General features: G+C 37.3%; 1 protein-coding gene and 1 pseudogene across 1 annotated transcript; one reads left to right on the forward strand and one right to left on the reverse strand.

Moving 5' to 3' along the window:
* The first annotated feature begins 1,484 nt into the window (after positions 1-1,484).
* LOC142165780 (uncharacterized) lies at positions 1,485-3,507 on the forward strand (annotated as a pseudogene).
* Positions 3,508-5,748: 2,241 nt separating this feature from the next.
* Positions 5,749-18,326, reverse strand: LOC107793383 (homeobox-DDT domain protein RLT3). The gene is made up of 16 exons (XM_016615723.2): positions 17,881-18,326; positions 16,468-16,526; positions 16,041-16,340; positions 15,862-15,918; positions 15,505-15,754; positions 15,230-15,330; positions 14,850-14,936; positions 14,595-14,726; positions 12,817-12,957; positions 12,190-12,312; positions 11,650-12,090; positions 9,992-10,405; positions 9,297-9,893; positions 7,623-7,727; positions 6,866-7,074; positions 5,749-6,263 (listed from the first exon to the last, which is right to left on the reverse strand). Exons 1-15 carry the CDS (start codon positions 18,173-18,175, stop codon positions 6,883-6,885), a joined length of 3,294 nt encoding a protein of 1,097 aa, XP_016471209.1. The 5' UTR covers positions 18,176-18,326; the 3' UTR covers positions 5,749-6,263; positions 6,866-6,882.
* Positions 18,327-25,984: the final 7,658 nt, after the last annotated feature.

Genomic DNA, 25,984 nt, shown 5'->3' on the forward strand with positions numbered 1-25,984 from the left:
CTAATATATGTAGTCATAGATATGGGGGATCATACATTAAAGTATTACAAAGTTCAAAGTGTCTCAGCCCCATCCTCTAATATTAAAATTCTGATTCGCTTATTTTCTATTAAAAAAAAAAGAAGTTGGGACCACAAAATATTAAAATTGAAACCCTAAACCACCAAAAGACTATTCAATACCAGATAAGGCAGATGCAAACAAAAAGAGTAAAATTAGGGTTTATTACTGTAAAACCACATGCAAGTGAATACGAACGCATAACACACACTACGAGCATGAGGCTGATGCAAACAAAAAGAGTAAAATTAAGGTTTATTACTGTAAAACCACATGCAAGTAAATACAAAAGCAGAACACACACTACGAGCTTGAAATTATCGTCAAAGATAGGAGAAGTGAAAACCCTAACCAACAAAGAACTATTCATTAAACTCTAACTTCAATAAATACAAAATTAGAAAAAAAAAATAGAAACCCTATGAGAACTACACACACCTATCAACTTCAAATAATCGAAAAAGAAAAGGGTTTATGAAATCACTAACCAACAAAGAACAAATCTGAAAGGGATTCGAAACGCCAGTAAAACTTTCTTGGAAATTTTTTTTGGGATAAATCAAGAAAAGAGATAAAACTAACAGAAAAATCAAGTTTTTGGAGAAAAATTTCTTACCCTTGCTTGAAATCGCCACTGGAAGCAAGGATCCTTATCGGTTTGGTTTCTCTCGTTTTCTTTGAAGTACCAGAAGGTTCGAGCAAATGAGGTGAATAAGGTATTTTCAGACGGGTTAAATCTATTTATTTGGTGGGTTTTAGGTTACGGGTTACGGATCAATAAGATTTGGGAATGGGTAGGGGCTTATAAGTTAGTGGAAGTCCCAATTGGCAGCTGACTTGGAAAAAAGAGATGGGGTCAGCTGCCACATCAACGGGGCGTTAGGGTTAGGGGTAATTGCATAAACTTTATTAACGGTAGGGTGAGGATTGAACGTAAAGTGTAACGGGGGACAATCGTGTCTTAATTTCAATAGTACAGTGGCAATAATGGCATTTTCCCTTATTTTTATCCCAAAACAATGTTTGTTTTGATTGTTTATTTAAAATTGATTGTATTGTATTGTTAAATCTGTTTTTTCAGAACAACGAAAAGTCCCATTTTGTAAAACAACGGATTTGGTGTGGTGGGATTATTTTCTTATTTTTATTTTCAATTACGCCCTTACTTATTACTCCATAATTATATTTTACCCTTTACTTTTTTTTAAACTCCAAATCTCCAATATATTGACATACTTTGTCTTCGTCCATCTTTTCTAGAATTGGTCCGTGCCATTCTTTTCATTCAAATCTTCAAATATCCATTCATTTTTTTGTCTCTTTCCATTTTTTTTAATGATAGTTAACATTTTTCTTCAGGTTTTTGCTCTTGTTTTCAAGCTACATAATTGGTGATAAATAGTAAAAGGAGATTTTCTTAAATTATGTCTATCTGTAATTCTTAATAAATTTAATATTCCCTCCGTTTCAATTTATGTGAACATATTTCCTTTTTAGTCCGTGCCAAAAAGAATGACTCCTTTCCTTATTTGGAAACAATTTACCTTTACATAAAGATTTATAGTCACACATAATATATGGAGAAGTTTTATTTTGTGTCTCATGCAACTTACACTAGTTGTAGGAGGATCCTTTTTGTCTCACAAATTTGTGAACCTCAATCTTACACTTCTAGGTCCACAAAACTGTGACACAAAAAAGTTGCCTCATACAACTAGTGTCAGTTGTATGAGACACAAATAAAATTTTCCTAATATATGTGCCTCATTTTAGACCACAAGATCAAAAGTCTTCTCTCTTTTTTTAAACTCCGATCTCAGTCAAATGAGTTCACGTAAATTGAAACGGAGGGAGTATTCAATTGAGAGTATTTTAGTAAACTTATCAGTTACAGTATATTATGATAAGTCAAACCAAACAACAAAATTGTTACTTCTATTTAACAACATTAAACGGTATAATCTATTCACAAAACAATACAGTATAATACAATGCATGATAAAACGATGCGTAACAATAATCCAAACATAGTGTGTTAAGATGTACTATATTCGTTGTTTTTCCCTTGTTATTTTTGAACTTCATGTTTTCTGTTTGTACTAATCAACTTATAGATTCTTGCTCTGGAATAAGAAAATGTCCGCCTTTTGCAAATGATTATTCTTTTAATTCGCCAATGAGATGGTAGTTGTGGCTTCCTTCTTTTTTTCCTTTTCTCCATTTTCAGTTTTTATTTCTAAATGATTTGTTCAGTTATCAGAAAATAATGTTTCCCACTAAGTAATGACCTAGTCTTTATTTGGACTTTGCTATCATCTTAATGGCTAACCATGAAGCAATTACATAAATGTTAAAAAAGATGCCTTCACCCCAATATAAAAACCAAGAGTTCCCTCCCCAACAATGCAACAGTCTTCTTAGTTCTATCTTTCCTTCTTCCACTTATAGTTGCAAATATCAAAATGAGAAGCTTTGGGAATTTGGGGGCAATGGCCTCTACTTGCAGCTGCTTTGGCAATTTGCTTTGTAGCCAGTACTGTTGTTGCTGATTACTCTTATGGCTATACTTCTCCTTCACCTTACAACTCTAACAAGTATTACAAATCACCATCTCCGTCCAAATATCATGTCAATATTCCTTACTACAAGTCGCCCGCTCCTTCAAAGAACTACAACAAATCACCTGCTCCCGTAAAGAATTACTATAAGTCACATGTCCCATTAAAGAAATATTACAAGTCGCCAACTCCTTCAAAGTACTGCTACAAGTCACTGTCGCCCGCAAAGTACTATAAGTCGCCAGCTCCTTCAAAGAACTATTATAAGTCTCCAGCTCCTTCAAAGCACTACTACAAGTCACATGCTCCTTTGAAGAACTACTACAAGTCGACAGCTCCTTCAAAGTACTACTACAAGTCGCCATCACCGACAAAATAGTACAAGTCACCTGCTCCATCTGCTCACAATTACTACAAGTCACCATCTCCAACAAAATACTACAAATCGCCTACTCCTTCAAAATACTACAAGTCATCATCACCAGCAAAATATTACAAGTCACCGGTTTACTACAAGTCTCCACCACCACCAACTTATTATGAGAAATCCCCTTCGTACTACAAGTCACCTCCACCTCCTCCAAAGTATGAGCAATCACCAACTTATTATAAATCTCCACCTCCACCATACTACAAAAAATCTACATCTTCATATAAATCTCCTCCACCCCTACCAAAATACTATGAGCAATCACCTTCAACGTTCAATTCACCACCTCTACTAAAGACAAATGAAGTATTACCATCATACTATTCACCTCCACCACCAACAAACTATTACAAGCAAACTTTCACTTATGCCTCATCTCCACCACCCGAGAAATACGAGCAATCTTCCACCTATTCTTCACCTCCGCCCCCGTCATTTCCCCCACCAACGTACTATTGATATTCACTAATTCTATCATTTCAACCATCTCCTTGATATTTTTAACTTCTTTTAGTCCTTCTATTCTCCATTTCTTCTCCCAAAATCCTATGTATGCTTCCGAAGTTTTTGATTGTTTTGTGTTTTCCTTTCTTTAATAATTTATCATATGTATTGTTTAAGATTTTATTAAGATCCTTGGGATCTTCTTCAGTTTGGCTCAATGTATCAAGATTCTTTTTGGTGTAATCTCGAAGTTCTAATTTGCGTAATACTATCTTCTTCTTTGTCTAATACTCATGTTTGCTCTAATTGCTTGAATTCTTTCATTGGTCTATAAGTACACACCTTCTTAAGAGATTGTAACGTACTTGTCAACTTCTGACAACAACAACAACAACAATAACTCAGTGTAATCCCACAAGTGGGGTCTGGGGAGGGTAATATGTACGCAGACCTTACCTCTACCCCGAGGGGCAAAGAGGCTGTTTCCAGGAGACCCTCGGCTCAAAGAGGCAACAAGAGACACTATATTAGTACTATCAATAGACTCATAATAAAACAACATAAAATACCATAAAATCCATAACATAACATAAATACCATAAAATAACAAAGTAACAGCAATATAAGAGATATAGGAAATACGAAAAAGATGTAAGGTATTAATACACAACAGATAAAGCCCATCATCAGTAGTTGATCAATAACATCCTAAGACTAATTCCTAACTGGCTGGTCTCACTCTAGTGCGCTGTAAAAAAGACATCACAATTTCCCCTAACCTACAACCTTAATGTTTGATCTCCACAATTCCCTGTTTAGGGTCATGTCCTCAGTAACCCTAAGTCGCGTCATATCCTGCCTGATCACCTCTCCCCAATACTTCTTACGTCTCCCTCTACCTCTCCTCGTACCCACCACCGCCAGTCGTTCACACCTTCTCACCGGTGCATCAGTGTTCCTCCTTTGAATGTGCCCGAACCATCTGAGTCTTGCTTCCCGCATCTTGTCCTCCATGGGGGCCACACCCACCTTCTCTCGAATATCTTCATTTCTAATCTTATCCTTCCTTGTATGCCCGCACATCCACCTCAACATCCTCATCTCTGCAACTTTCATCCTCTGGATGTGTGAGATCTTCACCGGCCAACACTCGGTCCCATACAATATAGCAGGCCTAACCACTGCCCTATAAAATTTACCTTTCAGTAACAGTGGCACTTTCTTGTCACACAGGACTCCCGTCGCTAACCTCCATTTCATCCACCCCACCCCTATACGGTGTGTGACATCCTCGTCGATCTCCCCGGACCCCTGAATAAACGACCCCAGGTACTTGAAACTACCCCTCTTAGGGATGACTTGAGAATCAAGCCTCACTTCCACTCCCGCTTCCGTCGGCTCTGCCCCAAATTTGCACTCAAGGTATTCCGTCTTCGTCCTGCTCAACCTGAAACCTTTGGACTCAAGGGTATGTCTCCAAACCTCTAACCTCTCGCTGACGCCGCGTCGTGTCTCGTCGATTAGGACTATGTCATCAGCAAATAGCATGCACCGTGGCACCTCCCCTTGAATATGATGCGTTATAGCATTCATCACCAGGGCAAATAGGAAAGGGCTGAACGCAGACCCTTGGTGTAACCCCGTAATAACCGAAAAATAATCGGAGAAATAAAGAGAGAAAAGACCACATAAATGAGCCAGGGTTAGTGACAGTGTTCTCTTCAAAGACTACTCTTTTCATTATTTTGAGATGCAACAAATTAAGAACATTATTTTTAGTCTTATAGGAAAATAAATACAATTTAGATAATGCAAATTTATTAAATCTTTACCTTATAAAAAATTACACAATGCAACTCCAACATTGTCGCTTCCAACAAGTTAATAAATTGGCAAATAACTCACAATATCAGTAAAAGATTTGTCTCTCATATAGTTATTTTTGAGTTGTTACTCGCTAACATTTAACTCTTAAATAAACAAGTCTCACACCTACCATGAACACAAAAAGTACAATATTGTTATCAATCATAATTATGTAGAAAACAGATCCGAAGAGGATAAGAGATTGACAGACAAAAATAACCCACTGTTTCTTAAAGTACCCAAATTAAAAAGAATGTGACGTTTTAAGCTTACCAAACGAACCATTTTACAAGACTGGATAAGCAGGTGGGGGGAGTTAATACAAGTGAAAAAATCGAGTGACTCCTAATATAACAGCCCCAGCAAGAATAAACAACTGATCTGGAATCGAAGCATAGAACAGCCCCATCAAATTTTATTACTTTGCCGCAAAGGAAGACATGTATAGCAGATTCTTTATCTTACAAGGAATGTGTTAATACAAGTGAAAAAATCAAGAGTGACTCCTAATACAACAGATGGCCAAAATTGGAGCGGTGAGGACTGGATATGAGGAAGAGAACCTACTCTATTATGTACATTCGATAAGCATTTATGTATCCTAGTATACTGATGATAAAAATGGATGTTGGGAAGTAACATTGTACAAGTGTCTAATGTCAGGTTGGATCGTTGAACCAATTGCTGAACAAGCCGCATTTTCTGCTTTACTTTCCAAAAAATCATAAAGCTTTCTGTTACATTTCTAGCAGTAAGCGACATGATTCCCTCAGGGATAATGATAGGAATAACCCTCTACAAAAGTCTATATTTTGTCACAGAGAAGTGTGATGGATCCGGTTTGATGCAAACCATGTACTCTAATACTGGAATTAAAGAATATCACCTGATCGGAACAAATGTACCTGAAATGTCAAGGAATATCAAGAGACGTGTCAGATGATCAGTGAAGAGGGACTATATCATATATTCAGTGCAAAAGGGTCATAATGGTCCACAACAAAATATCTGCCAGTCAGAAGATAAATCTGTCAACTACTTTGAGAGACAAAGGAGAGATGCATTACTTCTACAGTTTCAAAAGAAGATAGATACACAACAGGGCTAAGCGGGCATGGCACAAAACATACAACAGAACCTGAAGATTTCAATGATCTTAGCTCCTTTCATTTGATTATTTATTTTTAGACCCTTACCCCTTTGTTAGCTAGACTTAGCACACACTTTCAGTAGGAAATGCACATTTCAAGCAATAAGCTGTATCACCAACTTTTTGCATAAATATTTTCAACCAGGTCAAAAGAGCTACATAGTTGCCCAAAGAAGCACTATATGAAGCTTCATTCAAAAGCCTCCCCCCTCCCATCTCCCCAAACACAATGAGAAATAAATAATAAATGAGGAAACCAAATGCCCAGGGCATAAATAGATGGATCGAAATCGTCAGAAAAGTGCAAAAATATAAAACAAGAAGGAACTTAAAATCAAACAAAAGAAAGTAGCACACCTTTGGACTGTATATTGCTAACGGGCACTTTCCAAGTGGGTTCCGACCAAGGCATCCAATTTGACCAACCAAAAAGCAACTGCAGATGAAGTCTGGGGCATGCTTGAAAAGCTTGCAATAATTTCTTCCGGGTCATAATTCGATCCCAAAGTATGACCAGATTCACACAACCAGTCCTCATTGATAGCAGTGACAAAATCAGCAAGAACCTACAAAGTATTTCAAAATAGAAGTCCAATTATGTGAGACTGATAGCCTGTTTGGCCAAGCCTCTAAAATCAGCTAATTCTTAGAAGTACTTTTAAAAAAAGTGTTTTTGGTGAGAAGCAGTTTGTGTTTTGCTAATTAATTTGAAAAACACTTTTGAACAGTAATTAGTGTTTGGCCAAGCTTTTGAAAACTGCTTCTAAGTGTATTTTTCTCAAAAGTGCTTCTCGAGAAGCTATTTTTTTCTGCTTCTCAAAAACTGCTTCTACTTCTCCTCAAAAGCACTTTTTCCCTTCCAAAAGCTTGGCCAAACACCTCAATTTTTGGCCAAAAAACACTTTTGGACCAAAAAAAAGCTTGGCCAAACAGGCTATGATTAGATCATATTTCTAAGTAAATAATCTCAAACACAATATGGATTTAGCAACAGTTGGAAGGGTATTGTTCTAGACTTCATGGATCTCTGCTTATTTTGAACTCCAAAATGCGACTCCCGAGAAATTAAGACCAATTATCAAAAAGATACTGAAGGACGGGCAGTATTTGTCACCTGTAAAATGTCTGATAAAGTTGAGGCCCGGCGCAGTCTTTTGATCCAAAGATTGTGGGAAGATCTTCTCCAAGCACCAACTAAGGCATCTTCAGGCATTACTGACTGCAACATTATAAATGATAAAACATAAATCAGATTTTTAATTGCAAAAAAATAAGTTGGATGGTTAATTGTGTGGCACTTCACAGAACAAGTAACTTAAAGACTATGAAGGTGCATATCAGGTAGTTTAAGTCTATTTTCAATTTCAATCAGCTATTTGAGGCCTGTCTTGCTCTTGCTTTTTCTTTTTTTTTTTAAATGCTGGTGTCCAGGTCTGCTTGTACGCACCTCAACTAATCCACTGGACAACCTGTCGAGCCCACAAGCGCAGGCCGACAAGGTAATCCTGCTTACCAAGGCTGGAGCGGGCTGCCTCACACCAAGCGTTCTAATTGGGAGTCAAATCTGAGATTCTGAGATTGTGACTCCCATGCTTCAACCACTAGGCCATGCCCAACAGGGACCTTATACTGCCCAATTTGCAGTAAGCAAGACATGGAAAGTAGTTTGTCTAGCTTGTATGTGGACAACTTGGACGGGAAGAAATAGAACCACCTTTTGAGGGGTGGAGAAAACTTCTTTAAAAAATGAAGAAATCTCTTTTCTTGTAAATTTTTTGATGAACTTTTTTATGGAGAAGGTAAAGTGATTTTATAGATAATCTAACACAATGGGTGTACTATTACAACTGTACAATATATTCAGAAGCAAAATGGCAAAAGTATGGCCCTTCTAATCCTGTAAGGACTCTAGCAATTTGTCATGCTGATTAAGCTCATTTACATGCTCCAATCTACACCATTAGCAGGACAAAAGTAAGTTCAGTTTTATCTTGATAATAGAGTTACCGGAGACCACACAATATCTTGTGGTCCTTTCTGTCCATATAGTCCACCATATGCATGCTGGTATAGTATTCCAATACCTGCTCTTCCTTGGCCCTTTTCTATACCAGCATCTCAGAAAGTCAACTGCTGATCTAGGCATGACAAAATGTAATCCAATTTTCTTGATAAGCTAGTTTCTTTGTACAATCATTATTTTATCCAATACACAAAAGGCAAGACATTATATTCGAAAGCACAATCCCACCTTCTTTGACGTTCATCTCAGATTTTATTTCCAGCATCCTAACAAACTAAACTTTCATAACATGTTTTAATTGTTGTTGCAGCATCAAGCAAAGGATGAACTGAACTTCATGTTAGTGACCTCATCATATACATGAATATAAGTTACATAGATCTTCAGGATAATGAGATATGTAATAATAAGGATTTAAAGTAGTTAAAATGCAATGTTGTACAGCAAAGTTTGGCAGCTGATGTTTAGACTAGCATAGAACAGTCTATGCAACCACCTGATAGAAACATGCAACTACTACAGATGTGCTATAATTAGTATGATTTTCACGAACATGAACCACTGTAAGGATTTTTTTGACATAAAGCAAGACATGCATACCACTCAAAATGATACAAGTATCTCATGCATTGTAACATATCTAACCTCAACAAGCTCAATAAGAGGTTCTTGTGTATATGGAGCACTTTCGTAAACACTTTTAAAATGAACATTAAAATATGGACATATAATACTAGTTGCAAAAGCATTAGAATGACTGCTCACCTCAATTGCATGTACTGCAGCTTTAAGTGACTGCAGTTCCGATGGGAGAATTTTATGCTTTGAGAACTTATCAGGATCTAGGTTCTGCCTACATGTTGCAGTATGAATGGTATATCTTTCTTCAAGATCAAAATCAAGCTCGAACGTAGTGTGGCAAATCCTGCAGTGCTTCTCATCCCTCCAGTATAGATCATGACACTGTTCACACCTTGCAAGTGAATCAAGATAAGACCTTTTCCCACATTTCACAGCCGCAAGATTACAATAAAATGATTTCCATATCCATGAGTCAAAAGCTTGAGCATTGTTCCATTTTTCTTGCTGATGTTCTCCTTTCCTCCCTACAGGCACCTGGGAACCAGTAGAACCATTGTGCACTTCAACCAGGCTTAAGTTGTCCACATCAGAAACTGCAGATGATGAACTATCTTCCCTAGAAAAATTCCTTCCACATTGAGGTGATTGCCTATCTCCTAAATCATTCAGCAAATTCGACATTGCTCGGCAAAGGAAGGTTTCCCGTTTCTCCAGAGATGCAACTAGAAGAGCCTCTCGTGTACCTCTACGGTCCAATGCAGACAACAAAGAGCATAAAGACTGCAACCAGATTAAAAATACAGGGAAAAGTTCATTTCTTAAAAGTTGTTGCAGTTACAAACATAAGAAACAGAAGTGCCAAAAATATACCAAAGTACCTCTTCAGTATCAATCACCTCCCAGTGACCATCTTCAGAAGATTCAAAATAAATTCTCCTGTGCCCAGGATCCAGATCATTGCAAGGGCCCAAGAAAATCCAGTATCTATTGTACCTACGGTCAGAACCGAGGAAGATAGACTGCATAGGGTGCAAATTGTCTCCAGCTTCCAGTTCTTTGGCATTCTTTGCAGTGCTAGGTGACTTTTTTTTCTCCCAGATTTTTGACATTGATGCTGAAGAATCAACAGGGTCAAGTTCCAGCGACACTGTTGAATCTTGATTACTAAGTCCACTATGACTTTGTGCTTGACCAGTCAAGTAGGATGACTTTGCTGATGACCTCTTTATTTTTCCACCAGAAGCATGATGAATCCTCGCAGGAGCATATTCTACACGGGACGGCATCGGATCCTGCAGAAAAAAATTGTCACTAATTAAAATGCACAAAAAGTAGCCGATCTGATCAGCAACCTAGTTCCACAAGAGCTTTGTTACATTTTTTTTGATAAGGTAAATTGTATTAATAAAAGGGAGGAAAACTCACATATACAAGAAGTATACCAAAAAGTAGAGAATTTACATCAAAACATGATTCTCTACAAAAGACGCCCAATTTTCTATACAAGTAGGGGCGACATGGGTGCACCAAAAAGCGATCAAAGATAAAAGACTATCCTTAAGTTGAGAAAAGGAAAACTCAATCCCCTCAAACGCTCTCCTATTTCTCTCCCCCCAAACTATCCACATGAGAGCTAACGGAGCAAACTTCCACGCCTTTTGCCTTCTTCTACATTGGCAATTGAACAAAAAGGAACATAGTCCTATTCGTTTGTACTGCCATATAGCTTCACACACTTTGATATACTTATAAGTCATAAAGCAGCAAGGCACTGCTAATCACCATGAATTAGAAAAGATGAGCTTCCCCCTCAGAGTTTTTAACTAATGCGACACACTATATTTTCCTTTACTCTTTTTTTTGGATAACCAAGAAATCCATTGTTTCCATCTTTGGAACTTGATGGAACATCGTTACGCTCTTTCATTCTTCTCCATTTAAATACTGGCAAGGTTCAGTAGCCAGTATTTGAACTCGTGATGTGCACCTACTGCACATCCCCAGTTGTACTATCTCCGTTGTTACTTGTTAAACCAAAGCCCTAGGAGCGACTCTATTTTCTTGACTGCAACAGCAATCCATCGTCCTCCACCAGAAACAATGTAAAAGTTGTAAGGCTTCTATTGATGTCTTCACTTGACCTCTTGCTTTACCTTTTCCTTTTATCTCTTTTGGTTGTTAACAGGTTCAGAGCTGTTTCCTTGTTCATGTATTTTTGTTCAAGAGTAACAGTACTGTATGTCTGTATCAGCAGTTATAGAGGGCGTGGTTTCCCTTTCTACCTTTTCTATCAATTTTCAAGGTTTATCTTTCAGCTCAGATGTTTCTTAGAAATTTACCTACAAGTATAATATAGTTAGCATGCTCATGGAGACGATAGAATGTATTAAAAAGCAAAATTGAACACAGTAAATGAGACATGCAAATAGGAAGGCAGAAGAGTTTGAGGGCATGATAACCTTTTTCCCTTAGGGCATGATAACCTAGAGGTAGAGTTCCTTTAAAGGACATAACGGACTCATGTCGAACTTTTTACCTTCTCAGTGTTGCTGGATGCAGCAGTAAGAAGATCAACCAATGCCACCAAGGCATTCAGCTTCTCTTCGATGCCTAGATCTGAATATTCACCTTCCATCAGCCCCAACAACCATGCTTCTCCTGAGTAGCTTTCATCAATTTCGGTATTTACTGTTGACGAACTGTTCCTATTTTCAAACTGATATCTCCGTCCAGATTCAGCTGGAACTAGTTCGCGGGACTCACAGTCTGAATTATCTCTGATGTATCCACTAATAACCTCGGTGTCATCTCCTTCAGAATCTGAGAAAGAAATTTCAGATTCCTCTGAAGAAGGATTAATACGTAGACGGTACCCTGAAGATGAAATCTTTTCAAACAAGGTAATGTCACTAGAAAGGGTTGCGCTTATTAAATCTTCTAGCTGAATGGTTGTTGCTGCCAGATTCAATTCAACAATCTTTGAGACAAAAGAGAAAAGATTCATTAACCGAAGCATTTATGATGTAAAGGAGGTGCTAAATGATAATAGTAAGGACCAGAATTAACATCCACTTACAGATTGCAGTTTTGCCAGCTCATGGACTTTCATTCCATTAGTTCCTTCAAGTAGCAGAATGCTAAAAAGTTCACCCTTCAGTGTACCACGGGTTAACCCATACTTGGCCATCAAACTAACTTCCTAAGAAACAAGAAACCAATGGGAATAAAACGAAATGAAAATTACAGAGTAACATCATGTATCAAACAGCAAAACTTCCTGCAAGATACTCCTCTGAAAGATGACAATTTTGCATTATTAGGTGTCATAAGATTTAAGGCTTTTTTCAAGAAAATATCAAGACCAATAACAGTTTATAGTAAGCACGATGCAGAGTCGTCCACATGATCTGCCATCACATAGAACAGACAGAGTCCACTGCCACATAAAAACAAAAACACTAAGATGTGTTTGGGGCTTTCTGGAAAGAGTTGAATTAGATAAAAAATAACAGTACTTGTCCACTTTATTACACAGTGAAGGCTCAGCACTTCCAACAGTTTATATCTTCCAATGAAATATGACCACTCATAGATCGAAAAGCTTTAAATATCCAACGACAAGAACCTTAGAGTATGACTTATAGCCACTGACATATCAAAGATGCAAGAATACAATTAAATCAGTAGACAGAAGCTGAAGCACCTTGCTGAGAGCCTCCTGAGGTACTCTACCATGTTTGGACCCAAAACCAGCTGCGACCAAGACTTGCCGTAGTATCTCTGTCCATGTTAAGGCATTGAGAGAACTTATCCAGAGTTTCAGACTAAATTCTTCATGTTCAATCTGCGTTGAAATAAAATAAGTGCTTCCTCTTTCAGAATACTGCACACTTAAGATTTCAAAAAACAGAGATAACAGAAGTTTGCCAGCAGAATAGACAAGCATATAAATAATCCAGTGGCATATACCCTCTCAAGGGAAAGAAATTAGCAAACCCATTACATCACTTGATATCCAAGGATTAATCATTTCCCAGGACCAGTATCACCATTGTGACTGTGGAAGAAAAGCATCTGAAGAATGCATAGAGGGAGGTTGCATGTAGAATATACCAACATTGTTAGCTGATACAATAAAGAAGCAGATAACCTATTCTAATATGTCGAAAATACCACTTGTCCTGATATAAGAGGTCTGTGATTTTGCATACTCCCTGATAGAGATTCAGGACATCTTTGGGGTTTCTAACACTTCGTGTACTTAAAGGACTTCTCTGCTACTCAACTCTCCAAACCAAACTTAGTGTTCAGTATTTTCCATTAAGGCATTAACGATATTGCAGTAGTAGGATTCTTTGGGAAAGAAAAGGCTACTGTTACTGTAATACATGTGATGGTACTAGCTAGCATAATGAAATAAGACCCATATCAAACTCTCAGTATTCTCTATACCTATGTTCTTAATTCCAACAAAAAAGACTCATCTTTTTAGCAAGGATTTGCCTCTTGCAGAAATGCAGGGCAAGGCTGCATACAATAGACCCTTATGGTCCGGCCCTTCCCCGGACCCTGCGCATAGCGGGAGCTTAGTGCATCGGGCTGCCTTTTAGCAAGGATTTCTTTCTTCTTTTTTTTAATTTGGATAAATATATTAGCAAGGATCATAATAGTTTGGTCTCACTGCACTAGACTTACTAATAGCTAGTTCCAGCTTTTCCTGCTAAAAAAAGAATGAACGTTGTATATTGGAGCAGCAATCCTTGAGAAAGAAACTTATCGTTTCAGTCTCATATTAGAACAACTGTTTGGAAGGATCCTTTTTCACAGCTCTAGCTTATGTAAAAGGTGAATCTAGGACCTATACCTTTCCTTTAATTTGTTTTTGTGATAAAATTATTAAGGACCATCTACCTTCATTACATGCACTTCCTGAAGAATTCAAGATTATAGGCCCGTAACTTTCCCTTTTGTCCCATTTTCAGTAAAGTATAACTCATGTCAACCCTCTGAATTGATTCAAGTATAAGCAAACATATACGAATATGCTCCAGGATACTTTGTACAAACTTATAGGGTTAGGCGTGTAGGTGTAGTTCAGGGAATCACCCCAATAGAAATAGCGTGTAAAAGCGCAGCACAAATGGTGGGATAGCTGATGACATGATCAAGTTCGCTTTTGTGCCATTTCTACCATATTTTAGATTCCTTCCCCTTTCATTTTCTGAAGAATCATTGTTTCTCCCCTTATCTTCTCCTCTTTATTGTCCTACCAAAGTAGTGTAACCTCCTTTGTAGCAAAGTGACAATAATCAAATCAATAATCCACATTCAGGTTGAAGTTCTAGGAAGCACTAGCTGGATAGCAAATACATACAAATTGCAGTACAAAAATTGTCTTACAGCTGCTTCTTAAAGACTCAAACTCATGTTAAAATAAAAAGCCTTAAAAGTGCCAATGGATCTGAATGCAAGTAGACTCACTGAGTAAACCAATCCCAAGAAATTGCACTTTCTGCTTGCTTGATGAATTAATCCACTGTCAAGCTGAATTTCAACATCTGCCAAAAGAAGCCGGAGAAGGGCTAAATGAACTTGACCAAGGAGCAAGGAATTCTGAAAGCAACAAGAATCATATCAAAATCGGAAAGTGATAGACATCTGATCACCATCTTTAGAAGCAGCTATCAGGTCTCAATAGGCAATGATGGAGAATAACAAGTACACAGCTGAACTTACTTTTTCATGAAATGCTTGAGCAAACTCATCAATTGTGAAGGAACAAATATCAATTCTTGCCACGTATGTACAAATAAAGTAGAAGACCTGCAAAAACAAACTGCATATTAGCCCATATGCTTTTTATAATGGACAAAAGAAATAGGAAAAAAGAAAGTGAGCTATGTTAAGAAAAGCATCAAAATGCAAAATAATTCACCACTTTTATTGGTCATCTTTGTGCAACTTTATTGAGAACAAGAGCAGTAAATCCTTTTTAACAAACAGCACATTAACAATGAGGTATACCAAGTGAGCACTAACCATGACAATCCAATATCCTATTTTTTTATTTGTATTAGAACCATCAGACTCAGCAAAAAATATTATTTCTCAAGTACCTTGAAAAGCTTCTTGACAAGCTCTGGAGAGGAATCCCAAGGTCGCACATAGAGAGGCAGCTTCATTGTTACTGAATCCGGAGGAAACTTTGGAAGTAAACCTAAAGCAATAAAGGAATTTTGTTAGACATAGATTGTAAATCTGTATGCTTCAAAGGAAATTGATGACTGGCGAATCGTGTAATATCACTTGGTCACAGCAATTAGACCATATAATATAGCAATAAACTAACATTTGCAAAGAGGATAGAGAAAAAGAGGGGGCCTTATTCTACCTTTGCAAAGTGAACAGCCACGAAGTCCATTGCTTGCGAAGTGGGTACAGCACGTTAATGAGTTAGGTCCTGCTTCCAACTCCATTAACTCAAGTTCCTCATCGTCCACTAGCGACTCCAACTGAGTAAACTTTTCTTGGCACTTCCTTTTTTTGATAGGTAAGACTTCTTGGCACTTTCTCTCTTCCAGTGCAAGTTCACATTTTTCCTTACGGGGTGGCTTCTGCTTTTCAATCCTTTTATTCTCTGGCTGCAATTATGAAATGCCAAACTAAAATCAGCCAAACCGCTATATATCAAAAAAGGCAACTCCAACCACTAACAATAGTAGCTTTACAGCATTAGCCAGACTAATACCTTTCTGCTTTTCACGCCAACCTTCTTTGTATCCTGCAATTTCTTTTCTATTTTTCTCTGCATACAGAAGTTCAGCCAGCAATTAACAACCTTTGCAAAGAATCAGAAAGGGAACTTGGAAGACATGCATGTACTACAAATTGCTAACTAAATATCAAAGGCATGGCCTGAGGCTCAACCAAAATAGACTGACGCTGCAGCAACTTCTTCTTTCTCTCTTTAGCACTCTCTCCAAAATCAACACCAGTGGGGACGTCTCCGGCATCAGGATTTGTCACCCGCCAAACTGTCATCAAACCCTTCCCCATACCATGTTTTCTAATTGAAACCCTCTTCTCAGTCATTAAACCTTTCCCAGTGCCATACTTTTTCACCGAAACGTCTTTTGTCATTATCACACCTTTCCCAACACCATGCGTCTTAACAGGACGGCTACTTTCACATGAAGCTCGGCAATGCGAGTTGGCAGGTGCAGATATCTGGTTTGGGAAAAAAAGGTTAAATACAAAGAGAAAATATAAGCAAAGTGACAAGTGACAAGAACTAATTGTTGATAATGAGCAATTAGAGGATATGAACATTTGTCCTGGAATATATCTTGCCTACCTTTCTCCTCTTAGTCGCTCCTTGGTTTTCTTGGCTCGCATGACTAGAAATTCTGGAACCTGATCGTGGAAGAAAAATAAAAGAACAAGATTTAGTACAGCAAGCATACAGAAAGAGGTAACTGGCAGTCTGGCATTTAATCAACCATAGAAATAAATAGAAGAGGAAGATGTAATAGCGTTCCGTGACATTACACTTTTCAAAAATGACAAGTGGCTAGTGTCTAATCTTTCCTACTCTACTTAGTACTTATTCCATTAGAATCATCTCTTCATGTGCACAGTTATAAACTGTGAGATTTGTTTCCTTTTATCCCTCTTCTCTCTATGTGCATAGCAAGGCTAGCCATTGGAGCATCAAATGCCAAGTAATGTCATCTATCAGCAAATTTTGAATATTTGAGTCAAATGCTCATAGGTATATGTTGAGGAGCAGCTCACCCACTTCCCTTTCGCCAGAGCTATATTTTCTTCCTTTGGAAAAATCAAACAACATTTTATTTTATTTTATTTTTATGTATGGAAAAATCAAATACAATTTCATCGATACCACGCCAAGACACCATCCTCCGTAACTTCTTTTTCTTCTAATCAACTGCCCCTTAGCTCCATCCTGATATCATTTCAGCTAATGTCCTAGGCTAACCCCCTTGGATATTGAAGGTTGTAAATGACAGGCACAAAGTTCCATCGTCTTCTTCACGACCCCCCCCCCCCCCCCACACACACACACACACAAAAACCCAAACCCGAAAAAGAAAAGACTCCTCATGCTTTTTGCACATGCAACACTGCTCACCACCATAAACCTCTCTTCCTAAGATTGTCTACCGTTGGATAGTTTCCAAAGCAGGACACTATACAAAAACATATAGAGAACCTACTGCAGATATATAGTACTGAATCCATCGCCGCCTCCTGCCGAATCTGATAATATCTATCTAGCTCTATACACACACACACAAACAAACAAACACACACATATATGTATATATGGGTTTAAGTTGTAGAAGTGTATTATAACCTTTGATAGCAGGTAAATACCATATTTATCAAATTATTACCAAATAATGTTTATCAAGAGTTTACCTGTAATTACCTTATAAATGACCGTATAGTGTAAAAGAATTTACACTGACAATGCACATAACTTAAACTCTATTTAGACTGACTTCAATTTACACCAAGTGTGACCAAAGTCAAAAGAAGCTGTAGCGTCAGTAGGGACGGACTCAATTGCTTATAACAGACTGATTTCATTCGCTACCTAAGCACATAGCTACGCTTTTAACCAGAGCTAGAAATGGAACACAACCATATACAGAACTATCACCTACACAATCAACAATCAAAACCATTTTGCTTTATAAAAAATTCACTCAAAATGTGAAATGATTTTTTCTATATAAATTACCTTTCTTCAGGCGGAGACAAAAAGCATTTTCAGGAAGAGAATCAAATTCATCACCAAGTGGAGGACCGTCCTTTCTGAAAATTTTAGCTAAAATATAATCCCGTGAATACAATACCTCCTGAAGCCGAAGTCTATAATCATCCTCATTCAAAAACTGTTTCTGATGTTGCTGTTGCTGTTGCTTCCTTTTATTATTATTCTTCTTTTTAGTGCAATTCACTGCTTTTTCAATTTGGCTACTACTACTCTTCACTGAATTCTGCTTGTTCTGATTTTGCTTCTTCTTCGCCGCCATAGTATTTTTAGTTAAGTTCAATTAGCCATTAGAGAAGCAGAGATAAGACTGTTTTAACTCTATAGGAGTTTGAGAAATGGAGAAGATGACTGGGGTTTAACAAATGTAGGGTTTTTGGGTTTAATGTTGGGATATTTTTCTATTTCCACTTATTTTAGTAGCTTTTTTTTTTTAATTTTTCTGGAGTTGTTCGAATAAAATATCCGGAGTTTGAACCGGGGTCAGTAAAGCACCACATGTCGACCGAATCGGTTTAACACGTCACTCCGGTTTGAGGAGCTAAGATGTGGGTATGTACCGTACCATTTAAGGTGCTAATTGCTACTATTCATTTGGGGGCGGGGGAGAGAATCATGAAATAGTTAAAGTGTCATTTATAGAAACTAATTTTAGTGCACGTGAATTTTATATCTGACAATAAAAATTAGTAAAATATAGAACAAAAATAAAGTTTGAATATATACAGTATTTAGACAAATCTATTACTTTATGCATCAACGTTAATATATACAGTATTTAGTTTACATGAGTTAAACAATATACACAGTCATTCTTCAAAGTTTGTCCAATATTTAACTGTAGTTTATTTACAAATATATATATATATATATCAAATATAGGTTCAAAAGAAAAACTTGAACTAAAAATAAGGATATGCTTGAACTAAAAATAAGGATTGAGCATATTAGAAAATTTGATTTCCTAATAAAAACACTAGCGGCACTATATACGCAAATTTTTTATGAGTAATTTATCTACAACCGTCTAAATTCAATAAACAGATATAACTTTCAAAACATAATATTTAAGTTGTTTTAGTGTGCAAGGTAATTATATTTAATTAGTAAATTTTTATATTATAAGTGAAACAGAAAATGATAAGTAAGACATTAATTATGAATTTTGAACCAAGAATGATAATTTGGAGTTGAAAGTGTTTGAAATTTTTAACTAAAATATTTGTAAATAATTAATTGGTTAAAATTTAATGACAGACAAAAAAACTTCTAAACCTAAAAGTAGTGTCAATATGGGCAGGGGCGGGTTAGCCCAGCCCAGCCCACGTGGGCTTTTGCAATTGATGGGTTGGGATGGGCTAGCCCACCATTTTGCTAGACCTTATAATGATCAGTTCATCCCAACCCTATGTGGGTTACGAGCCCCCACAGGCCGGCCCATCATTTTTTAAAATATAATATTATATTTTTTTCTTTAATTTCTAAACTAAAAAAAAAGATAAATATTTAAAAGTTAAAAAAATCTTATTGGAAAAATTTTACAAAACTTAATAACTTTTTATACGATTCTAATATATCACAATAAATACTAAAAAAGTAAAAGATAAGACTATATTTCATTCACTAAAAGCCAAAACTCAAAACAAACTATTCAAGAGAACGCCCATGACACTTATGGGATATCTAACACATCATCTTCATCAAACATATTTGAATATGCTTATGAGAAGGTTGTCTTAACATATTCACTTTCTTCTACATCTACAATTCGTATGCAATATTAATTAGTTAAATATTGAGAATAATTAAATTTCAACATTTTAAGATTTTGATCTTTTAATATGATGAGTTTAATAAATTTTAAGTTTGGAATACTCTTCTTGTTATTTTTTGTGTCATATATTTAATACTTTATATATTTTAAATATGTACTTTTATTAGGTAAGCAACCTCCACTTCCAACCAAGAGGTTGTGAGTTCGAGTCTCTCCAAGAGCAAGGTGGGAAGTTCTCGGAGGGAAGGATGTCGGGGGTCTATTTGGAAACAGCCTCTCTACCCCAGGGTAGGAGTAAGGTCTGCGTACACACTACCCTCCCAGACCCCACTAAGTGGGATTATACTGGGTTGTTATTGTTGTTGTACTTTTATTAGGCCCGCAGCCCAGCACAGCCTCAGTCAAGCCTCATGGGTCACGGACTTACTCGGGTCGGGCTTAAAAGCCTTATTTTTATATAGGCTCCAAAAATTCCAGCCAGCCCTGTTAAATTACAAGCTGGGCTGGGCTGGTCCAACGAGCCAAACCCATATTGATGGCTCTACCTAAAAGGAGCTCAAAGTGCTCCAAAGTTTTCTAACAGTAAAACTAACGTAATTTACTGTATTAAGGAAAACTAACGCGTTACGATTTTCCTTTTACTAATACGGTATATTACCAACTTTTAATAAAGAAAACTTTAATAACTCGAATTGTAGTTACTTTCAAAATCTTAAATCTTAAAAGAATAATTAATTAATTGTTTTATTTAGCGCGAGTTCTATTTTTAAAGGGTAAAAAAGGGAATAAATATTTCGCTAAATGTTAAAAGGGACAAACTATGGATTATAATGCTTTGAGATTAGAAAGTTTTTAATTGATTATATGCTTTGAGATATTAAAAATTTTGAGGTTCTAAAAGTATTTCAACCTAAGTTAGTTCATATATTTGGACCTAAATTAGAACTTCAATTTATACGAGGAAGAAATTTAGTTGATTTTAATGTCCTAAATATTAGGGCGTCCTACATAATAATTCAAATATGGAAAGTTTTAATAAATAAAGTTTTATTTGATTTCAAAGTCCTAAATATCATATTATAATATAAGCATGAAGATTTTTGGGTGAAGTTAATTTACCATAATAACCTTTAAAAGTTAAATCACAATATTACCCTTCGCTTAAGGACAATACTTAACCTTCCCATACGTATTGCAAATATATGTGTTATGTCAACCTAAAAGATAAAATTGTACTACGATAAATCACTATTAATTTCTATAAGGACTCTTAATTGTTGTCCAACTACACACTTCTCTTTGTTCCTATTAAAACCTGGGGAATTTGTGAAGTTGGTAATCTTAGAGGTTATTAATAAGATGAAAAAGAATCGATTATGATTCCTATGCTTTTATTGTACTTCCCGTTTCTTATCAAACATGGTAGATACAATCAATTTCCAATATCATTCGCCTCATGCTTCAGTTCTTTCCTACAACATGCATCTCCTTATTTTCTCCTCAACCCTTCTTTTCTATTGCCTTTTTAAATCAGCTATGTCTAAATATTATATAATTGTTAGTTTATGTTCTTTTCATTAATGATTTACTGTGTATTGTTTCTCTAATAGCTATTTTTCTTGCAGATACGAAATGCAATTCATCGGGTACAATTAAGTCTTCAAGGTCCCTGAATTATATCTTTTTGGTTGTGGTTTTCAAATATTCCATTAATTAAATTATAGAAATCTTACTTCTCCTCTAATGAACTCTTTTTCTTGAAGGCCGGTTGACTTATCGGATGTTCCATATTCATCTAAGGTAATATAAGCTTTCATCATAAGTGTTATGTTTATTTCTTATATATGCATGCTACAATCTATATAAGTTGTAAACTTATATGTATTCAAGTATGAATTTTGAATTATGAATTCAGTTGCTTCTAACTAGATGCATTATTTATACTTGGTATGATGTTTTCTGTTATTTGTTACCCGTCCATGTATCTATATATTAAAATTCTTAATTATTATCATCTTAAATCCTATTTTTTTTGTTTTATATGTAAAGAACGTTTTTATCAGAGGATACGCCATGATAGCCATCACGAAAGATTGTAAAATGATTTTTGAAACAATATTTGAAGCAATGGAACAAATCGGAGGAAGAATAATGAAGTGAATTCATGTCACTTTTCCTATTTTTCTTCTTTTTGCCAGACGTAGACGTCTCCTTTTGCTCGTAAAAGTCTGCCCTTCTTGTTTGGTTTATTTTGCTCAACTCCAATAACAACCCCCAGTTATAAAAGAAACCTCAGTGGACTTACAGTTTGTTTGGATGGTTGTTACGTATCGTTTCATAATGTATCGTATTATATTGTATTGTATCGTTTGATGAATACAATATTTGGATGAATTGTGTTATTTTATCGTCGTTTCATGGTATCACGCACCAGTAATATCATGAATAAACTTGCAATATTATAAAGAAAAATTATGATACGGTATATAAAAAGGTAGGGTAAATAATAAAATAAAATTATTTAATACTAATGAAGGGTGAGATTGAGAGAAAAACCCAAGGAAATGACGCGACCACACCAAATCGGTCGTTACATAAAGTGACACATTTCATCGTTACGTAACGACGGATTTAATGATACGATGCAATACAATTTAAGTAACAATCAAAACAAACATTGTATTTAAAGTAACAATACGATACGATACAAAAGGTAACAACCATCTAAAATGAAATAAGTTTATGTTAGGCAGTGTTATTTGTCACGACCCAAACCCCGCTCCGGTCGTGATGGCACCTCTCGTGAAGACAAGGCCAACCAACAAACCCATATCGCCTTTTCAAAAATAGTTAAACATTAATAAACAGTTTAAATATGATTTAATGATATAATTAACGAAAGCACAACCCGATACAGCACTAACCGGGGTGTCACAAGTCACGAGCATCTACTAGGGTATAAATACAATTGAAAACCTGGAGTGTACAGATACAGACTAATGAAATGAGGAGAGAGAAAAGCAGTGTTGCGAACGCCGGCAGCTACCTTGCTAAACCCTGATGACTCTGCCTCCGATCAACCAAAACATACCTGAATCTGCACACAAGGTGCAGGGAGTAATATGAGTACTCCGACTCAGTGAGTAATAATAATAAATAAAGACTGAAGACAAGAAATCACGCAAAAATACAAGGTATTCCATAGTGAAGCAGTAAAATCACTTTAAACAGTAAAGCAGTGAGAAATCAAGTGAAAATCCCTTTTTTCAACAAGTAAAGCAAGTAGTTTACAAACGAGTAACAAAAATGATAGAAATGTAAACAGTCCCTCGGGCAAAACATGGACAACAAACCGCCCATCGGGCATAATATCAATAGAACCAGCCCCTCGAGCTCAATATCAGAACAGTGCCAGCCCCTCGGGCTCAATATCAGAACAGTAACAGCCCCTCGGGCTCAATATCAGATCAGTAACAGCCCCTCGAGCTCACTTTCAGAATAGTATCAGCCCCTCGGGCTACCTCACAATCACTCATATCAGCCCTTCGGGCATAGTATCAATCACTCAGAACAATGGGTACCCGCGCTCACTGTGGGTGTGAAGACTCCGGAGGGGCCCCTTACGGCCCAAGCGCTATATCAAGCCACCTCGTGGCATCATCACTCAGCATATCCTCACATCACTCAAGCCACCGCGTGGCATATAAAGTATCTCAGGCCCTCAGCCTCATAGCACTCGGTCTCACATCACTCAAGCCACATCGTGGCATAAATAGTATCTCAGGCCCTCGGCCTCATATCACTCAGCATATCCTCACATATGGCCCTCGGCCTCACTCAGTCTGGAAATCATCATAAGCCCCTCGGGCATTTGTAAAACAGTAGTTCTCAGCCCAAAATACCATTTAGAAATATCATTTGAGTTTCCAAATCTGCATAAAAGTGGCTGAGTTTGTAAAACAATAATTATCAACAGGACTGAGTTTAAATATAAGTCAAAACACTGGTGGGCGACCTAGAACTTAAATGTATTCCCGCATTATACTGGTGGGCGACCTAGAACTTAAATGTATTCCCGCATTATACTGGTGGGCGACCTAGAACTTAAATGTATTCCCGCATTTTACTGGTGGGCGACCTAGAACTTAAATGTATTCCCGCATTATACTGGTGGGCGACCTAGAACTTAAATGTATTCCTGCATTATACTGGTGGGCGACCTAGAACTTAAATGTATTCCCGCATTATACTGGTGGGCGACCTAGAACTTAAATGTATTCCCGCATTTTACTGGTGGGCGACCTAGAACTTAAATGTATTCCCGCATTATACTGGTGGGCGACCTAGAACTTAAATGTATTCCCGCATTTTACTGGTGGGCGACCTAGAACTTAAATGTATTCCCGCATTATACTGGTGGGCGACCTAGAACTTAAATGTATTCCCGCATTATACTGGTGGGCGACCTAGAACTTAAATGTATTCCCGCATTTTACTGGTGGGCGACCTAGAACTTAAATGTATTCCCGCATTTTACTGGTGGGCGACCTAGAACTTAAATGTGTTCCCGCATTATACTGGTGGGCGACCTAGAACTTAAATGTATTCCCGCATTATACTGGTGGGCGACCTAGAACTTAAATGTATTCCCGCATTATACTGGTGGGCGACCTAGAACTTAAATGTATTCCCGCATTATACTGGTGGGCGACCTAGAACTTAAATGTATTCCCGCATTTTACTGGTGGGCGACCTAGAACTTAAATGTATTCCCGCATTATACTGGTGGGCGACCTAGAACTTAAATGTATTCCCGCATTATACTGGTGGGCGACCTAGAACTTAAATGTATTCCCGCATTATACTGGTGGACGACCTAGAACTTAAATGTATTCCCGCATTATACTGGTGGGCGACCTAGAACTTAAATGTATTCCCGCATTTTACTGGTGGGCGACCTAGAACTTAAATGTATTCCCGCATTTTACTGGTGGGCGACCTAGAACTTAAATGTATTCCCGCATTTTACTGGTGGGCGACCTAGAACTTAAATGTATTCCCGCATTTTACTGGTGGGCGACCTAGAACTTAAATGTATTCCCGCATTATACTGGTGGGCGACCTAGAACTTAAATGTATTCCCGCATTATACTGGTGGGCGACCTAGAACTTAAATGTATTCCCGCATTTTACTGGTGGGCGACCTAGAACTTAAATGTATTCCCGCATTATACTGGTGGGCGACCTAGAACTTAAATGTATTCCCGCATTATACTGGTGGGCGACCTAGAACTTAAATGTATTCCCGCATTATACTGGTGGGCGACCTAGAACTTAAATGTATTCCCGCATTATATTGGTGGGCGACCTAGAACTTAAATGTATTCCCGCATTATACTGGTGGGCGACCTAGAACTTAAATGTATTCCCGCATTATACTGGTGGGCGACCTAGAACTTAAATGTATTCCCGCATTATACTGGTGGGCGACCTAGAACTTAAATGTATTCCCGCATTTTACTGGTGGGCGACCTAGAACTTAAATGTATTCCCGCATTATACTGGTGGGCGACCTAGAACTTAAATGTATTCCCGCATTATACTGGTGGGCGACCTAGAACTTAAATGTATTCCCGCATTTTACTGGTGGGCGACCTAGAACTTAAATGTATTCCCGCATTATACTGGTGGGCGACCTAGAACTTAAATGTATTCCCGCATTATACTGGTGGGCGACCTAGAACTTAAATGTATTCCCGCATTATACTGGTGGGCGACCTAGAACTTAAATGTATTCCCGCATTATACTGGTGGGCGACCTAGAACTTAAAAGTATTCCCGCATTATACTGGTGGGCGACCTAGAACTTAAATGTATTCCCGCATTTTACTGGTGGGCGACCTAGAACTTAAATGTATTCCCGCATTATACTGGTGGGCGACCTAGAACTTAAATGTATTCCCGCATTATACTGGTGGGCGACCTAGAACTTAAATGTATTCCCGCATTATACTGGTGGGCGACCTAGAACTTAAATATATTCCCGCATTATACTGGTGGGCGACCTAGAACTTAAATGTATTCCCGCATTTTACTGGTGGGCGACCTAGAACTTAAATGTATTCCCGCATTTTACTGGTGGGCGACCTAGAACTTAAATGTATTCCCGCATTATACTGGTGGGCGACCTAGAACTTAAATGTATTCCCGCATTTTACTGGTGGGCGACCTAGAACCTTAAATGTATTCCCACATTATACTGGTGGGCGACCTAGAACTTAAATGTATTCCCGCATT

Source organism: Nicotiana tabacum, chromosome 11 (genome assembly GCF_000715075.1).
Source record: "Nicotiana tabacum cultivar K326 chromosome 11, ASM71507v2, whole genome shotgun sequence".
Classification (NCBI taxonomy): Eukaryota; Viridiplantae; Streptophyta; class Magnoliopsida; order Solanales; family Solanaceae; genus Nicotiana; species Nicotiana tabacum.

What these genes read in the sequence shown, in the direction of transcription:
- LOC107793383 (XM_016615723.2), bottom strand. Translation starts at nt 18,175, where the DNA reads ATGGCGGCGAAGAAGAAGCAAAATCAGAACAAGCAGAATTCAGTGAAG. An exon ending in TGCAGCGTCAGTCTATTTTG is followed by an intron (nt 15,919 to 16,040) that starts GTTGAGCCTCAG and finishes TTCTGTATGCAG; the next exon opens with AGAAAAATAGAAAAGAAATT. An exon ending in TGGCTGTTCACTTTGCAAAG is followed by an intron (nt 15,331 to 15,504) that starts GTAGAATAAGGC and finishes TTATTGCTTTAG; the next exon opens with GTTTACTTCCAAAGTTTCCT.